Below are 19,541 nucleotides of genomic sequence, written 5' to 3' on the forward strand. Positions count from 1 at the left end.
ATTTCATTATTATTGTAGAATTATTAGGCTATTTTAGAATGAATTTAATTTTAAATGTAGCCTCATATGATGTAATTGCAACTGATATTTTTAATCTGACAGATATATAAATAGTTCGCATTTTGACGATTTGTGAGTTATTACTTTAGAATGTTTACATTACATTAAATTACAATAATGTAAAGAATCAGATTTAGCATGTGACTAGGATGCATAATTTCTTGCCAGCCTATGCATTTTTTGTTATTTAAATTTTTTTACCATTTCATTATTATTTTATTATTACAACGTTAGATAAGATAGCGATAAATACTTGAAAAGTGGTGTCTACTAACCAAAAATAAACAGCCTAATCTAGGGTTTATGGGAAATCCTCTGTATTTCAGTCAGTAACAGCGCGCCGGAGCGCGCGGGGAGGGAGGCGGAGCGCGGTGCATGACGGGACGCGGGTGTAATCTCCATCAGCCGCCCGCTGACCTCTGACAGCAAACACGGAAGCAGCATGGCGTCAAACGGCAGCAGCGCGCAGCAGAGGCTCCGGATCATAGCCGGACATTTGCAGAAACGGCCAGAAGACGAAAACGCGAGCGTCGCCGCGCAGGAGTGCAAAGCCGAGGCGCCCCGATCCGAGCCGAGCGGCGCGACGCCGGTACCGAGGAGGAGGTATGTGCGTGCTGACAGATCCGGCTCCTCACACAGACTCACACAAACGCTGCGGTGCGGTCAAACAGCAGCCGCGTCGAGGCGCGCAGCGGCGGCAGGCGACGCGTTGTATCAGTCCGTGCGCTCTGGAGCTGGACCTGAACAAAGTGTCCATTCATCCCGGAGGTGGGTGCGGTGGCGCGCGGCGGACGCGTCTTGTTTCGGCACCGCGCTCATCGCGCCCGTTCAGACGCCGAACCCGTGCGCGTTATAAACTTCCATCAGCCCTTAAAGCTGTAGGTCACCCAAAAACACCGCGTGCCGTCATCTCCCCAGCCTCGGGGTAACGAGCCTGAGAAGCAGAGCGCCTGCTCACTTAAGAGCTTGAATGTGGCTCTGTTCCTCTCTCGAGGATTGGAAGTGTGCCGCAGAAGTCCTAGATGAGGCTCTGTGGGCTTCCAGTGTTTAAAGTATGTTCTATCTGCAGGAAATGCTTTGGTTTATAAAGCTCAGAGGTGAGCGTCTTTCAGTTTAGGTCCTCCTGAAAGGCTCCAGATGCTCTTTTGGAGAATATAGAGAGAGAGAGAGAGCTTGGTGGGCTTCCTGACTCTTAAACTCCGCTCATAGTCTTCTGTGTATGAAGATGGAAAACCCCACGGGTTCCCTCAGTTTCCAGACATGCATCTTCTCTGGAAATGATGGTGCTTGTGTAAACAGAAAGGGCGTTGGTCATGAACGGCACCGGCCCGAGGCTCTTCTCTGTATCACTGGGATGTTTAACACACACTTATGGTCAGTAACCTCGGTGCTCTTTTCTTGTTTCTGCTGTCATCTTACTCTCATGATTCAGTGGACCGATTATTGCTCTCGCGGCCTATTGTTATGAATGTAAAGCTAATATGAGGTGATCTCCCCACAAGTTGTGTTTTCTATGTCAAAAGTTAGTATGGCAGGGCTGAGCTCTGATTGGATGAGGGCTGTGGTGGCCTGACTTTATTTGCTAAGAGTGAAAATCTACTTCCTCCGTGAGGGATGTGCTGCCATCTAGTGCCGGACGTTCAACAACCTTTAACCCACTGAGACCCAGCAGGAGGATTCCAGTTTATACAGCGGCGGTTTTAACATTTATTATATTTTTATTAAATGCTTTGCCTGAATGAGCTTCTCGGTATGAGCTAAGGGCCTCTTCCAGCACCCACACTTGCGGTCTCTACCACTTCCAGGATGTACTTCCTGTTTTTGGTCCAAGCGCTCAAATGAAGACCGCAAAGGCTTCTCCAAATACCCACATTTGCTGTTTTAGGCCGCTTACTGGCATCGGTGAGTTCGCGAGATGTTACTTTTGAGGACCAGCGCCTGTATGTGTAAAACTTCTCAGTAAGTAACGCTCTTAAGGACAGTCTTAAGCTTTGACTTCAGTCTCAGTGTTCTCAGTAGCGATCAGGAGTTATGTAGGAGTAGGAGACCACTATAAAGAAGCCCTCTCGGTCTACGACTGATTCTTATCTTCTGACCGGGGTGTTGTGAAATAAAGACCACAGTGAGGTCGACCTAAAATGGCTGACCTCGACCTCTTAAACAGCCAGTAGTGCTCATGTAAAGTCTTTTTGTCTTTTCCTCGCTCAGATCGCTCCTGAATCAGATGTGAAGCACTCTGAGAGGATTCTTAGAGTCTCAGGGCCCAGGTCTTAAACACCGGCTTTAATCCACGCTCTCTCATATAAACGCTCCCGAGTGCTATTTGAGGCTAAGCGTATCATGCATCGGACTTTCTGAGACTTTTCAGAACAATACTGAATTTGTAACTTTTTTTTTTTCAATCTGCATTGATAAGATACAGCTGGAATTTCCGTAGGCTGCGTGTTAAATGTTTGTTGTCAAATAGAAATGGTAGACGTAAAGAAGTAGCGATTGGCAACATTTGCTTTTCAGCCTCTTTTCGTCATTATACCGAAGGGCTTTAAAACTCTTCAAAGAGAGAGTGTGTGTGAGAGTGTGTGTGTTAGTGTGTGTGTTAGTGTGTGTGTTCACCATTTCTTTTTGATGCATTTTAGTTTGGAATTTGATTTGATTTTTTTACTTTTTTGATCATCTTTAAGTTTCTTTTCTACACTTTTGGTAGTGCGCAGGATTTTTGTTTTGAACGTTGTGTTAGTGTGTGTGTGTTAGTGTGTGTGTTAGTGTGTTAGTGTGTGTGTTAGTGTGTGTGTGTGTGTTAGTGTGTGTGTGTGTGTTAGTGTGTGTGTGTGTGTTAGTGTGTGTGTGTGTTAGTGTGTCTGTTAGTGAGAGTGTGTGTTAGTGTGTGTGTGTGTGTGTGTGTGTGTGTGTGTGTGTGTGTGTGTGTGTGTGTGTGTGTGTGTGTGTGTGTGGTGATCCACACTGCTCAAAATCGCACTCTTCAAACACACTCTTTAGTTTCTACCCGTTGGGTCCAGTTTTGGAGACGGGTTTATTTTGTTAGCAGGTGCTGATCTGTGTGAATATCTGTGAATGATAAAGTAAGGTAAGATTTTTATGGAGAAAAAGCATGAAGATGAACACCGTTTGTGGAAGGCAAGCAGACTTTCCAGAAACATGTGAAGGAGACTGTACACCTCAGACACCAGTTTCTATGAGAGTCTATGAGTTTAAACGCTTCGGGTGGGAATGTGTAAAGTCGCCAAAGAAACAAAGTTAACTGTGGACGCACATATAGCTAAACTATTTTCCATGTAGATGTAGTCCCAGAGAAAGCCACTTTCAAACTCGTGCTTCTGCTTGTTCTAGTGGTGGAGTTTCATGGATGACACGAGCGAAATCTGTCTTGGGGATGTTTTTGGCTTTATGTGAGATTCCTGTTTTGGTGAAAGTTACTTTAAGTAATGCATTACATTGTTACTTAATAAAAAATTGCAATTAATAAGTAATACTGGTAGCTTTTTATGGAATGCAATGCATTACTCTTTGTAACCTGAGCTGGCCGGTTTTATTCATCATTCATTAAAGGCAGAGATTGTTCACCATTTCTTTTTGATGCATTTTAGTTTGGAATTTGATTCTTTTTTGAATGCACTTTTGGTAGTGCGCAGGATTTTTGTTTTGAACGTTGTGTTCTTGTTGAAATCTCTTGAACTTGCCTCAAAAAAAATGTGCAGAGAAATGTCAAAATAGACGTTAGGCCTAAACTGTGCACCTTTTCAAGAAACAAAGCGCCCATGTTACGCACATATAGCTAAAAGTTAATATTTTCCATTAGAGAGTTGGCATGCATGCAAGGTCAAAGACACTTTGCACGTCTTATAATGTGCATTTATTTGGACCTTATTTGTTCAACGACTCCCAAATGATTTGTTCAACGATTCACGAACGAGGAAAGCTCAACAAGTGGGTGGGGAGTGTGTTGACGTTTCATTTTGAAGTCAGCATGAAATTGGGATCAATAAATAAGTTAGCATACAGCTGGTAGCTTTTGTCTCGGTGAGTCTGTTTCTCATACGATCAGCAGCAGACCTGCGTTCCTGTCTCTGATCCCCCCCATCATTGATTGAAGGCAGTGATGCTTTAGTCCGCTGGATGATGCATTTTCGATTTGAATTCGCGATTTTGCTGCGTTTTGAGAAACAAGAAGAGACGAGTGCTGTTAGCTGTCCATGCCTAAAGACCGCAAACCAGTTGACCGGAACCCCTCGAGTTAAGATAATATCCTGAAAACCAGATCTGGGTCTATATAGTTTTCTTAACGTTTCTGTTTCCTAATTACATGACAAAAATTCGTAATGCTTGTCATTACGTTCTAACATTTATAACCATCAAATACAGGTGATTATGAGACAGTCACATGATGCTAGTCCGAAGCTAGTCATTCACGCTAAACCCCATCATTAAACTGAAATATGCAATAAACATTAATCTAACGACATTAGATCTAACATACAGCTGTAATAAACATAACTGATGAGAAGTAACTAAGAAGAGACAGTCATTTTGAGAAAAAACATCCAATTTAAACACTATTTTAAATGCAATGCAGGGAATCCTGGGAACACACATTTATGGTTTAACCCGTAAACTTTACAGGAATTTACCGTTAACCATTTAACAGTTTTTACTGTAGCATTTTAATGTTTTTTTCTGTGTATTTTAGGAAATATAGTCAAAGTACTTTTGGATTACTTTTACTAAATATCTCATTTCTCACACTGATTTGAGTAAGATACCAATTTTGTACTGTGTTAATATAAAAATAGAATAAGTATGAAAAAGCTAAATTAAGTCATAAAAATGTACTTTTTGAAATTAATACTTTTAACGTGAATCACAACGTCTTGAAGTCTTTTGTTTACCTGCTTCTCGGGTCACAACCAACATCAGAGAACCAGGAACAGGCCAACGCTCTGCTTCATTATTAAAATATTTATTAGATTTAAAAAATATTATGTTAGACAAAAGAGGGTCAGACGTCAACGTTAGAGAATTTGTGCAGTTTAATGTGTCCGAAAGACAACAAAAGACAGAAATACGTGGTTGCTTTAACTACTGAGTGATGATTGAAATAAAAATCTATGTCTTTATCAGTGGTTGAAATGTTCATCGGTTTTGAAAATCCAGTGGTCAGTGTGTAGCAACCACTCTGTGTGTGAATGAAAAACCCAAAAAATACATTTAAAACATGAAAAGAGGAACAAGGGAATAAATAGGGGATAAATCTGTCTTTTTTTTTAATATATATAAATGCTGTTGTGTAAATGATATGTAATCATTTGATTATAGAGACCGTCTCTGCATTTAATAACAAATAGTTTAAATTATACATCCCTGTCATTATACTCTTCAAGCTTATACTGTACAGTGCTTTGATGCAACCTGTGTTGTTAAAAGCGCTATATAAATAAAAATGATTGATTGATTGACAATCATGTAGGCTAATCCGTAAAAAATTGACCGTAGTCTAATTACAAATATTTTAAAATGTGATTTTTAGAAACTTTTTGTAATCTGATGAATCAGTCCAGATGACATGTGGTTACTACCCAGCTCTGATCACAACTATAAATAAATGTTTTCATAACTTCTGTACATACCGTTACTAGGCAGATTCGATGCATTTTGTATTAGAAGTCTTTTATGCTTTTGATGACAAATACAGTAATATTGTTGAATATTATTAGTTTTTAAATGTTTTTATTTTATCGCAATAAGTTTTTTCATGGGATTATTCAGTGGCAAAGTCCACACACAGTGTTCTCACGCTGAATAAAATAAGAGGAAACAAAAAGACAGAACAGGTTTTCATTTTTTTTTTTTTTTTTTTTTTTTTTTTTTTTTTTGCCGTTGTTTTTTTAGTTGTCATTATTATTTAGAAATGTTGTAAAGAAATTCTGTCTATAAAGATTATTTTATAAAAACTACATCACGCAGTAAAATGAATAATTTTATTTGTACGTATTTCTATGTTGTATTTACGAACAATTTCATTGCTCTCTACCTCACGGTGGTCTATGGGATGAGCAAAGCTGATCTAAAATGTAACGCATCAAGAATTATATTTGCTATATAAAAAAATAACTATAACTATATAAAAAATGAGGAGGAACATGTATACAAAATATTTACAATGCGATTTGTATCGAAAAAAAAAAAATTTTTTTATATATATATATATATATATATATATATATATATATATACATTTATATAATATGTACATTTATATATATATATATATATGTACATTTATTATTATTATTATTATTATTTTATTTAATCATGAAGTTCCCTAACCACAAAAAAAAAAGTGCTGTGAAGTTTCTTACACTTTCACGCAGCGCCTCAAACAGATGAAGAGAGCCGGTCTTTTTCCATAACTGCTGTTGACTCATTCAAACCGTCTCTTATCTGAAGGTCTGTCCGTTGAATGGCGTGACCTTCAGGGCCTCGTCAGGCAGGAGTGCCTGTTATCACGCTGACCTTAAATATTAGGACTAGAGCGCTGTATATCTGCAGGTCACTATAACGGCCGCTAAAATAAACTGTGTGTGTGTGTTGTGTATCACTGAATGTTCTTGGCTGCTGTGAAACGGCGTGTAATCTCCGGCTCTCTCTCTTTCAGACAGGAGATCATGAAGTGGAATGGCTGGGGTTACAGTGACTCCAGGTTCCTCTTCAATAAAAAAGGTCAAGCAGAGTTCACAGGGAAACGGTGAGTACGAGGCACCAAACAGACTTACAGACCCTCAGCGTGATCTACTGTACTTACTGTACTTACTGTCTTAATCAACCAGAGCGATAAAGTCGTGTAAAGCAATACAAACATTATGTCTCAATGTTTTTCGTACTTACTGTAAAAAGTTGTTTTGGACCCCACTGGCTCTTATTTATTTGGACAACAGCATTCCTTATATACATATTGTGTTCCTAATATTATATTACTTATGCATGGTAAGAAGATATTACAGATTTGTCAGGATAAGATGGCCGAAAAGTGTTCAAAATGTTGAATAAGTGTTTAAAATGTACCCTTATTGCCCTTTTAGAGCTTGTAAATGGTCATAAATATATAACAGTTAATGTTTTATAACCATTAACCACATACTACACATTTATAGTCGGCAAGTTCATTTTAAAGATGTTAAGTTTAAATAATATATTGTACTGTTAATTTAGTATGAAGCGCACTGTATTTGTTCAGTTGTTTTACAGTGTGGGATCAGTAAAATGTTTAATGTTTTTTATCATCAAGGCTGTATGTGTTCATAATTTATTATTCATCATAAACTACCATTAAAAATACAGAAACTGCCGTTTACACAACTATTCAAAAGTTTGAGGTCAGCAGTTTTTTTTGTTTTTTTAGAAATTAATACTTGTATTTAGCAAGGATGTGTTAAATGTATAAAAAAATGAAAGCAACTTATATTGTTAGAATTTTAGTTTTGAATAAATGCTGTTTTTTGTTGTTGTTGGTTTTTTTTTACCTTTACTCAATGGATCTAATGAAAAAAAAGCATCACGGGTTTCAAAAAAAATTAAAGCGGTTTCATTAAATCTGCGTATTAAAATGATTTCTTAAGGGTCCTGTGACACTGAAGACTGTAGGAATGATGCTGAAAATTCAGCTTTGAATCACAAAAATAAATTATATTTTGAAGTACCCTAAAATAGGAATCCAATATTACAAATTGCATTAATATTTCACAGTAGTACTGTTTTTTTTCTATATGCTTATCCAATAAATACAGCCTTGATGAACAGAAGACATTTATAAAAAAAAAAACAAAAAAAAAAAGCTTACTGATCCCAAACTTTTAAATGACAGATGAAAATCTGCACAGTAATATTACAAAAATGCCGTTCTCCGTTAAACCCAGATTCATTAATTTTGAACAAACTGCACCTGTCTTTAAAGTAATTCTGCAGCTCGGTCTGGCCGTGTCTTGGGCTACTCTACTCTAAGTGCATGAATATGAATGGTCGTTGTAGCGCTTTGAAACGTGACATTGTGCTTTCTAAACGTTCACGTAGAGGACATCAGCACGAACAGCCCGGATGGAGAAGTTTATGTTCCTTAAGTTACGCTCTCAAGGACCTCCAGACACTCTCTCAGTCACACGGTGTGTCCCTTTCAGTGTGATCATACAGACACGGCGGCGCTGCTTCATCTAACACATGCCCTATTTCATCATAACACGTACAAGGCACGCCATGCCATGCGTGTGTGTGAATGGAGGTGTATATTAATATTCGGTAGGAGCGGTGGAGGACAGTAGGTTGAGTGTGGTGTGCTCATGCCATCTAGTGTCTGGGATCTGAACTGCTGCAGAAACACATTAGCCACCGTGTTCAGAACTAGCTTACTTTTCCAATACTAACTTGACACAAAGTCACACAGGTCTATCTGTAGCAATAGTCAACAAGTCAATGTAGAAGTCCAAGTTATCCATCATACCTTTAAGGCAAAAAAAATTAGGACTAGTACAGATAATGTTCCCAAAACTGTATGCATTGCTAAGAGCTTCATTTAGACGACTGGAGGTGGATTTTCTCTATTTCCTGATTTTATAAATTTTTTTGGCACAGATCTTATCGTCCTATCCTAACAAACCACGCATCAATGAAAGCCTACTTATTCAGCTGATACGTAAAAGTAAAAAGGACCCTTATGACTGCTTTTGTGGTCCAAGGTCACAAATAAGACCAGAATTTTAAAAAGGTTACGAGTGACTAAGAGGACTAAACGGTTCCTGCATCCGGAGTGAGAGTTGTTCAGTAGAAAGTCTGAATCGAGTTTTACATCAATGTTTACATGGCAATGCCAGTTTATCTTATGAGTGTAATGAAGCCGTTTGACTGGATCTGTGTGTGTTTCGGTGGTTTTAGGTATCGGTTGAGTGGGCTGATTTTACCAAGTCTGAAGGACTGGTTCGAGGGCACGTTTGGCGCCAATTTACAGCACAAGTCTCCTGCCACGGTAAGTCAAGCGTGTTGTATCAGACCTGCTGTGTATCACACCTGTGTGTAATGTGTGTGTGTGTGTGTGTGTGTGTGTGTGTGTGTGTGTGTGTGTGCGTGCGCGTCTTCCTCCAGCCCAGTCTGAATTTAAGTGCAGTCGCTCCTCCTAACCTGAACGAGCCCTTCATCGAGGATCTGAAAGCAGCGGGTCTGGCCGTGTCACATGACCCAGAGGACCGGGTTTTCCGAGCTCATGGTACACAACTCTAACTTTGCGTTCGACAAAGTTTTTAAAACATTTTATGGTTTCATTTTGCAGTGTTTTACTGCTTATGTTACACGTGGGAAATTTGTTTGCAACCTTATTTTAATACTTAAAAAATTATTCGTATAGCTTACTCTTTAGTTTATATCTCAAAATTGGTCATTTGATTTATTATCCCTTATACACTACAATTTAAAAGTTTGGGCTCAGTATGTGTGTTTTTTTTTTTTATGTTTTCGAAAGAAGTGTTCACCAAGGCTACATTTATCAAAAATACAGTAAACTGCAAATATACAATAAAATTATCATTTAAACTAATTGTTTTCTTTTTTTAATATTTTTAAATGTAATTTAATATCTGTGGTGCAATTTTCTGCATAATCACTTTGCTGTTTAACATGGTTGTTTTATATATATATATATATATATATATATATATATATATATATATATATATATATATATATATATATATATATATATATATATATATATATATATATATATATATATATATATAATAAGCCATAAGTTTTTTTTTTTTTTTTTTATAGGATTCATTAATAAATATAAGGTTCAAAAGAAGGTAATATTATTTGACAGTACAGACATTTACAATGTTTAAAAAAAAAAATAAAAATTTTGTCCAGCAAGGATTTATTAAATAGGTCAAAAAAGCATAAATTTCTCAGAATAAATCATACTCACCCAAAACCTTTACATGGTGTTATGATTAAGATTATACGGTATCCCTCGAAATCTTAATAAGCTGCACCACATGTACTAAAGTACTAAAAACTCCATTTATTGGGGTGCTGTTTATGCTTTACTATGAGCAAGCAGGAGTCGTATGTGTTTCTGAACGTCTTTTCCTGTCCTCCTCAGGTCACTGCCTGCATGAGATCTTTGCCCTGCGCGAGGGGAGGATAGGACGGGTGCCCGACATGGTGCTCTGGCCGAGTGAGTGACCGCAAAGGGTTAAGCGTCAGCGGCTGAGTGCTGATTCATATTCATGAGAAGCCGCTTTAATTAGAGGCCGTCCAGCGCCCGCTCGAGCTGCTCTCTGATTGGTGGAGTCCTGACGGCACCCCTCTCACTCTCCCTGATTGATGGCTGAGCTTTGATTAGAAGAGTACCCAGGCGGCCAGCAAATCATCTGCCTCCCCGCGGAATATTCTCCCTCGCAGAACTCATCCCTTACCTCCACGACCATCACGGTCTCCTTCAGAAAACCTTCTGCGCCCCTCAAGGCTTGTTTTTACGGTCTCGAAGAAATGCGCGTTTGAAATTGCTTTCGTTCACTCCCATCGCGATCCAGATTACATTGTGATGTATTCTCTTTTAGTTTGTGAATAATAAGGCGTTGAGCTTTACCTGGAGGTGAGACCGAATTCTTTTGGGGTTTTTTGTCTCCCTTACAGGACGCAAATGTAGTTGCACAGAACTGTTCAAAAGATTTTAGTTTCTAATAAACGCCGCTCTTTTGAATGCAAGGGTTTCTGAAGGATCGTGTGACGTTGAAGACCGGAGCAATGATGCTGAAAATGTAGCTTCGGTCAAAGGAAGAAATTCTATTTTAAAGCAAATTCAAATAGAAAACGGTTTTGAAATTGTCATAATATTTCACAGTGCTACAGCTTTTACTCTGTTTTAGTTTTAAATGCAGCCTTGTTGACTGTCAGAGACCTTTCAAAAACATAAACCAAATTTTGAAGAGGTGTTTTGTATATCAAGTATATCATTTTTATATACTATAAGTTTTATGATGGTCTTTTTTTCTTTTTTTTTTCAGGCTGTCACAATGATGTGGAGAAGATCGTGGATCTGGCCTGCAAACACAATGTCTGCTTGATACCGTACGGAGGCAAGTACCTGCAAAAATAAAACGCATAAAATGCTGATGATATTAAATATTGTTTATATATATATAAAATAAGATATGTTTGTAAAATACATACATGCATACATTATAAACATAAAAAAATCCACATTATGCAAACATTTATTTAGGATGCGATTATTCATGGTGCGATTATATTCAATTCAAAATATATTTTGTATGTGTGCATTTAATATATATATCTATATATATATATATATGTATATATATGTATGCGCGCGCACATTTTATTTTGGACACGATTAATCGTTTGAGAGCACTAATTTTAGCTATTAGTTTTAATGAAGCATTCAAAACTTGAACCTAAATACTTTAAATGTATTTTTAATTACGTCTTGTTGACAGAGCTGTTTTTCAGTGTGATTTCTAACAATATTAACTTTCTCTCTCTCTCTCTCTCGATCAGGTGGGACGAGTGTTTCCAGTGCTCTGGAGTGCCCTCGAGAGGAGACTCGCTCCATTGTCTCTTTGGACACGTCTCAGATGGTGAGTGTGTGTGTGTGTGTGTGTGTGTGTGTGTGTAGTGCGTATATGAAAAGCCCACACCTACAGAGCTTTCTCTACACTGTACCTGTCCGTGCTCCTCTCCTTTACTTCACCCTCTCCTGCACTTTCCCTCTTATTTCCCGTCTCCACATACTTCATCTGCTGCTCTGACCTTGGCTGGCCTGCTCGAGGGGTCGCGGGGTCACGCACATGAAAGGCAGCGAGTCATGAGCGAGCTTGTTTTATGAGCGCGGTGGCGTGATTGATAGCCGAGGGGCGGAGCCACCTGTGGAGACGGGGTGCTTTCCTGAAGCGCTCTTAACCCCTGTGGAAACAAGGGGACAAAACTCGGCTGAAACACACACACACACACACACACACACCAGCTAAAGCCTGATCACATTTGTGTTTCTGTTGTGAAATTAACTGAATGTGCTGAACTTACCCGTCAGAGATATTAAAGATCAGACAAGATGGAATAAAGATGTTAAAGATCGGGCTGAAAGGAGTGGTTTGTGTTGCTGTGGTTTTGACTCTCTCTCTCTCTCACACACACACACACACACACACACACGCCGGCTGACCTCTCTCTGTCCTGAATCGCTAAGCTCAGATATGTGGGCTGAGTTTAGCGGCCGTGAATCAGTTTGACATGTGGTTTGAGGGAGACCTGTGAACACACTCCGTGTCAGTACTATTGCACTTTAATGAAAATCTCCCCCTCTCTCGTTCCCGTTCCAGTCATTATCATTAACCTCTTATACCTACCGTGTTATATTATCTCACATTTTACTGTGCATTTGGCTTTTGGCCAATTTTTTTTCTCATTTTGTATATTTGTTCCGTCTTTGTTAGAAAATAACATTTTACAAAATCAGTGTTTAAACCCGACCTCTAGGGATAATTTCCCCAAAAATGTAACATCTTTTTACATTGCTTTTTTTTTTTTAAAACACAAAGTAGTGTCTTAGGAATGTCTTTATTATGAGGCTGATTTTTTGAGTTAGTCAGATCTACTACTTTGGTGATTTTCACGTGATGAAACATTAAACAGGGTTCTTTTTAAAAGTTGATGTGTTTTTCATTTTAGATTTCTGACTTGCATTTATTTTAAAATGCAACACTCATGGCTAGAAATTGATATTTAACTCATTGGTGTCTCTTTAGAGTCTACAAAAAAAAAAACCCTGTAGAGCTTTGTTTACCAGAGCTTTCGACATTTGTTAGTAATATATTACTCTTAATAAATATATAGTATAAATAATCAGTATATATTAATGATTTCAGAAGGATCATGTGATGCTGAAGACTGGAGAAATTAATTGGAATAAATTACATTTTACAACATTTTCAATTTGTAAATAGTTATTTCACAATATTAGTCTAATACTGATTATTTATTAAATGCAGTTTGTTTAAAAAAAAAAAAAAACATGAAGAAAAATCTTACACACCATAAACTTTTGAATAGTAGTGTAATTTGTTTTTTTGTTTTTTTTTATTATATACATTTTTCAGTTTTTAGCAAGCTTTCGATGTTTTTGTAACCCTGTTATCAGTTTCGGCACAGGGTTTTTTAACTATTCAATTTAGTTTGATTTTTGTTCTTAAAACGATCAGTCAATATGTGTTATATTTGGAACTATGCAGAAAACAGGAAAAGAAAAAATGAGTATAATAAAGGGGTTATAAGAATAATTCACCCACATTTACTCGCGTTGATCCAAACCTGTGTGACTTCATTTCTTCTGCTGAGCACAAAAGAAGATATTTTGAGGGAAGTCGGTGGTAAACGGCCTTTCTTGAACACATTTGATTTGACATGCTCTGTGATATACTTTACTTTATGGAAAATGCACTCCTCTTGAATGAGGAATGTTATGATCGGTCATATTCACTTATCTGTCTCTTTCGTTCAGAACCGGATATTGTGGATCGATGAGAAGAATCTAACGGCTCACGTGGAGGCTGGAATGATCGGACAGGATCTGGAGAGACAGGTCAGTCGTCCACAACAACAACCGATTCGTTTCTGAGCGAAGAGCGCCCCGATGCTTCGTGTGTGTGTGTGTGTGTGTGTGTGTGTGTGTGTGTGTGTGTGCATTCATATTAATGCTGAAGGGTAAAAACAGGCCATTTGCTCGCGCCTTCCTGTCTGTCCACCAAAATACACGAAGCAGATGGTCCCATCAAACTAATGTCGAAAAATGGCACTGGTGCTGCTGGTCTGGTGTGGTATCTTTGTGTGTGTGATGCATTACAATCAGTCCATTACTGTGTGTGTGTGTGTGTGTGTGTGTGTGTGTGTGTGTGTTTTGAGGGATGCAGGACAGATGGTGGAACATTAAAGTGTGTTTGTTTCTTGGGGGTTTGCTTAATAAAGTCACCTGGAGTGTGTTTTATCTGAGACTGATCAATAAGACCATGGGCTCTCTCACAGGTATACGACTGTCACGCTCTCACACACACACACACACACGTCTGACCGCCGGAAACCGATCCGAAACGCTCCATATGGCTTCAGCACCACTGTGTTTATCCAGAAACACTTCTCTTGTGAGGCTGCTCTGTTTATTGACAGCAGTGTGATTAGAATTTTTATTATAAAACCGATATCGTCCAGCTCCTGGCTTCTGATTGGTCACTTCTGTGATCCAGCTGCGCTGAAATTTGTAATATTATGAAGACTATGATGTTCAACATCTGTTCACCAGCTGCTCTGTGTACTATATCCCAGGGTGTTTTTTCATATATAAATTTTGTTGCCCAAAGCAAGGTGACATTTTGTTTTTCTCTTTCAAAAAAAGAATGTGACCAAAAACAGTTCTTGCTTGTATTAGACCAATTCCTGGACCACCAAGGACTTCCCTCTTGACCAGTTTACTATGTCTTTGCTGAATGAATGTGTGTGTGTGTGTGTGTGTGTGTGTGTGTGTGTGTGTGTGTGTGTCATCATGTGTGATTTATTCAAGCGGAGTTGATTGATACGAATCACCCAAAAGTTGACGGTAGCCATTGGCTACCATAGAACTTCATTTGATCTACCGACAACAGTTTTACGTTCTTCAAAAAATGTTACGGTTTGATTGATTGATTGAAATGATCTTTTAACGAAAAATGTTACGTACGTAAAGTAATGCGTGACCCATTTGAGTTGAGGTTGTTTTGTGTTTCTTCTGTGATTTGTAGTTGAATGAGCGTGGTTACTGTACGGGCCACGAGCCGGACTCCATGGAGTTCAGTTCTCTGGGCGGCTGGGTGGCCACGCGGGCGTCCGGCATGAAGAAAAACATCTACGGCAACATCGAGGACCTGGTAGGTCTCCAGGTTCATCAGCACACAAACACACGCGGGTCTGGGACAGATCTCTTTCATGCACAAACACTTCAGATGTTTCATCCGCATCAGTCCTGCAGTGTAGATGTGCTGTTGGAGGTCATTCAGGGTACCTGTGATCTCATGTGTTCCCAGGTGGTGCATATAAAGATGGTGACCCCTAGAGGAGTGATTGAGAAGAGCTGTCTGGGGCCCCGCATGTCCACCGGCCCCGACATACATCACTTCATACTGGGCTCAGAGGGTACGGACTTATGATGTTTTGTCTGAGGAATGTATCTGTGAGGGTCTGTTTCTCAGCGAATCTCCAGAAACGTGTCGAGAACATGTTTTTCTGTCTGGCTTGTTTTTTAGAATATGCAAGAAATAAAACAGCAATAGCGTACCCCAACCCACCCCTTTACCCATCCGACTTTAAGTATCAGTTATGTTTCGCAATAACATAAGAAGAAAATAAGAAGAGACAAAAAAACAAAAAAACATGGTTACACATATTTTGGGATTGTATTCCCTACTTGTATTTTTTTTTTAATGACAAGAAGGGTTGCCAGATTGTATACAATTTTTTTTTGGAAGACCCTTGAAGAGAGCGTCTTTTTTTTTTTTCCAGTTTAATATACAAGATCTATTTTTAAGTTTTAAATATCTTTACACATTTTGATCGATTTTCCTTCTTTATTATTATCCTGCAGTCATATCAGCATGCAGTGTCCATCCTGCCGCTTTCTCAACACAGTTGTAAAGTTGCCACAGTTAAACGTGGATCGGTTTAAAGCAAACGATAAGATGCGCAATTAAGCAAAGTGAACATTTAACCAGTTTTTAGTTTTTGAAAATGTCTCTCAGGCCATCCGAGATGCGTAGTCTTCGTTTCATCATCAGAACAGATCGGGAGAAACGTAGCATTACGTCGCTTGCTGACTAATAGAGCCTCTGAAGTGAATGGGTGCCGTCAGAATGAGTCCAGCTGATTAAAAACGAGTAATCTTCGTTACTCTAGTCCATCTGAACAAAATATGAGTAATCGATAATAATGTTTCCCTCCTGTGATGTTTGGACTCTTAACGGCACCCATTCACTGCAGAACATGAGCACTTGGTTGAATATCTTGGATATTCTTAGGATGAGTAAATGTTCAACAAATGCACATGTAACGTTTAAATTCATCAAGCCTTGGAAAACTTTGGTCAATCCGTAGTTCTTCCTCTCAGAAATCATGTAGCAGTCATGCCGTCTGACCGAAACTTGAGCTTTGTGAAAGTGCTTTCCCCGGTTTGCGTGCAGTCAGATGATCAGGGACTGAAACTGAGACTACGTTTGGGCTTTCCTGTGAGCCAGTAGAGGGCAGTGGGGAAAAAAAAAAAGTTAAGCTTTCCATACGAGTCATGATGCCGTTTATCACCTTTATTCAAAGAAAGGGATATTGTTATTCATTTGTGTCTCTAAAAAGCCATTAAGCCGTTCATGAAGTCCTGAACTGATGAAAATGGGTCATAACCGGCGTGTTTGGTAAAACGGTCTCTAAAGCTTTTTATGCCTCGTATGAATTTGTTGTGGGAGGATGGGAATATTTCCCTGGATTAATCTGCATTAATTAAACATTCATGATTCCATTAGGAGGGACATCTGGCTTCTTTAATGGCTTTGTAATGTCAGGGGCATTTGGACACTTAAGAGAGCCTCATTTCACCTTTTTCCCCTCTGACACGCTGAAGTTCAGATGACAGAGTTATTGTTGTTGTTTTTACCAGGGTCAGGAGATCTTAAGATGTAAGGATTTCCATCTCAGACGTTTGTGTTTCATGCTAAACTGGGTTATTGGCATGTTTAAAGGAATATTCATGGTTACGTGATGGGGGTTATCATTGTGAAAACATCCCTGTTAAATTACGGTTTACAAAAAATCCTGCCACCTATGGTTACCAGAAATGCTTCATAAAAAATTACTGTGAAAGTGTTTGAGATATTATGGCACGGCATAAACTATTTTACAAAAATCGTAAAATAGGACAAAGGCTTTGTGGCCTAAAATTTCAGATACCCACCATAATAATATAGGTGGGGATTAATTGTGATAAATTGAAGTTCATCTTAAGTCTCCTTTTAATAAAGCATTTCCGCTGCTGTTGAATAGAAAATAAACAGGGACTGGGACACAAAAAAATACAAGACACCCTTATGATAACACCATTACTCTCACTTAATATCATACATTGTAACACAAAGCACCCTAAAGTACGCTCCTGAAAAGAAGAAGAAATAAACCATCTGAATACAATACAATCATATGTGCCGTGTCATGCAGGGACCTCTGGGAATCTGGGAAGTTATACATTAATCCATTATTTTTGCATCTGCAAAACTATTTTGATAACATTTTAAAGTAAAATTCGATATAATACAACATTAAACCGTATATTTATACCACGTATGATACGGTAACCTACCGTTAAACAAATGAACGGGTCGTTCCTGAAGCATTTTGCATGATATCGTTTAGTTTTTTTTTGCCAGTTGTACTGCATGCACTCATGACTGAGTGAAGGATGAGGACGAGCGGCTCATAAAGCCTCGTCCAGCATACGCTCTCACCGAAGGGTCACATAAACTCTCCGCAGGACTTTATCACCAGTGTGGCACACTCGCCCATGAACACTCGCTCTGGGCCGTCGGTAATGAGTCTGGAAGCCCAGTCTCAGAGCTGCAGACGCAGGGTTTCCCTCAGAGGTCAGAGGTCATGCCGGTTTGGGACAGGAATCCTGCAGCGCCAGGCCCTCGGTGGCTCTGCTTTCCCCCCAGGGTGCCGTTTGATACTAACCTGCTTTATGTCACACAACACAGTCTGTAAATCTCTCTGCTTCCTTTCGGAGCGGAAGAAACTTGAGCGTTCAGGTCAAAATGAAGCACGCAGATCTCCCGCAGAGAGCCAGGGGCTCCATTCGTATATGTGTGTGTGTTGCATACGCTTTTTTAACACTCTGACATCCTTTGCTTGATGTTAAGGGCTATTCAAGTCATGAATCTTACAGATCTCGCACATTTCCAGCCCTCGTGTGTGCGAGACGGTGATAGCGAATCGGATCCGTTGAAGCTGGTTAAGCGTGTGTGTCTTGCTCTTCAGGGACTCTGGGAGTGGTGACTGAAGTGACGCTGAAGATCCGACCCGTTCCCGAGTATCAGAAGTACGGCTCCGTCGTCTTCCCAAACTTCCAGCAGGGTGTGGCGTGCCTGAGAGAGGTGGCCAGACAGGTCAGTGCAGGACTCCACGGGGCTCAAAAACACGTTTTCTAGAGGTTCACAGACGCTCTGATGCCGACCTCAAAATGACGTTACAACCAGTTACTGATACAAATGGCCAGAACATTCAAAAATTCAACATGTACAGAAATATTGTGTAGTATTAGTTTAAAATGTTTTGTATTTAAATGTTAAAATTAAAAAATGTAATCCATTATTATGATTTCGAAGCTATGTTTTCAGCATCATAACTCTAGTCTTCAGCCTCTTATTAAAATTAACCACCGTTTTTTACAAAAAAAAAAAGTTATGTAGTTAAACCATGGTAAATAATGGTTTTATTACACTAAGCATAGTTCAAACATAGTGTGGTTATTGCAAATGCGGTCAGCCCACCAAAAACACACTTCTACTATAATAAAACTATGGTTCATTTTTAATAAAGAATTTCACACGATTCTTCATAAATCATCCTAATATGCTGACTTGCTCAAGAAACCTTACTTTTATCATCAGTGTTGAATGACCATATGTCTGCTTAATATTTTTGTCCATTTTTCAAAATTATTATTTGCAAAATAAGTTAAAAAAACAGCGTGTACTTGAATAGCAGTCATTTTAAATGTCTGTTGCTGTCATAGTGTTTTACCACGTCGCTAGCATGTTGATTTTACCATGTTCACATCGTGTTTTAGTGTGACACTAGCATGTTAGCACATTACCTGAATTTTTAGCGTCATTTTAGCTTATTTTGTTAATCTCTAAAATGTTAGCATGTTTAAGCACATTTTAACATGTTACATGTTTCTTTGAGCACATTTTTCAGCATGAACATGCTTTAGCATGTTTCTAGCACAACTTGGCACATTGCTAACATGTTTCTTAAATGTTTTAGCATGATGATAGCACGTTTTAGCTCGTTAACAGCACATTTAGCATGTTGCTAGCATGTTTCTTGCACGTTTCATCGTGGTGATAGCATGGGATATTTTGTCATTTTGTTATTATACATTTTGTTAGCATATTGGATGTTTCGTGAGCTGGGATGTTTTAACATTTTGTTAACACAGTAGACAAACACAGCAAATAGAAATCTTAAAAAATCTTGCTAACCAAAGACCTTTAAACCCTACTGTATGCATTTAGCATATGAATCATGTCAAAAGTATAAATTAAATTCATATAATTACGATTTTCTATTATAAATTAGAAGTATATTCTAATTTAAAAGGCATAACTTCAGTTCAG

At 38.7% G+C, this 19,541-nt stretch overlaps 1 protein-coding gene across 1 annotated transcript in view; it reads left to right on the top strand.

Moving 5' to 3' along the window:
• Positions 1–276: 276 nt before the first annotated feature.
• agps (alkylglycerone phosphate synthase) overlaps positions 277–19,541 on the top strand; it is a 34,797-nt gene continuing 15,532 nt past the window's right edge. Inside the window, exons 1-11 of the mRNA XM_043249604.1 lie at positions 277–663; positions 6,731–6,820; positions 8,998–9,088; positions 9,205–9,325; positions 10,220–10,294; positions 11,127–11,198; positions 11,641–11,720; positions 13,640–13,720; positions 14,910–15,035; positions 15,192–15,300; positions 18,178–18,305. Of these exons, the coding sequence (XP_043105539.1) occupies positions 503–663; positions 6,731–6,820; positions 8,998–9,088; positions 9,205–9,325; positions 10,220–10,294; positions 11,127–11,198; positions 11,641–11,720; positions 13,640–13,720; positions 14,910–15,035; positions 15,192–15,300; positions 18,178–18,305 (1,134 nt within the window). The 5' untranslated portion in view covers positions 277–502. The remainder of the gene's footprint in view (positions 664–6,730; positions 6,821–8,997; positions 9,089–9,204; positions 9,326–10,219; positions 10,295–11,126; positions 11,199–11,640; positions 11,721–13,639; positions 13,721–14,909; positions 15,036–15,191; positions 15,301–18,177; positions 18,306–19,541) is intronic.

This window comes from Puntigrus tetrazona, chromosome 9, assembly GCF_018831695.1.
Source record: "Puntigrus tetrazona isolate hp1 chromosome 9, ASM1883169v1, whole genome shotgun sequence".
NCBI classification, from domain to species: Eukaryota; Metazoa; Chordata; class Actinopteri; order Cypriniformes; family Cyprinidae; genus Puntigrus; species Puntigrus tetrazona.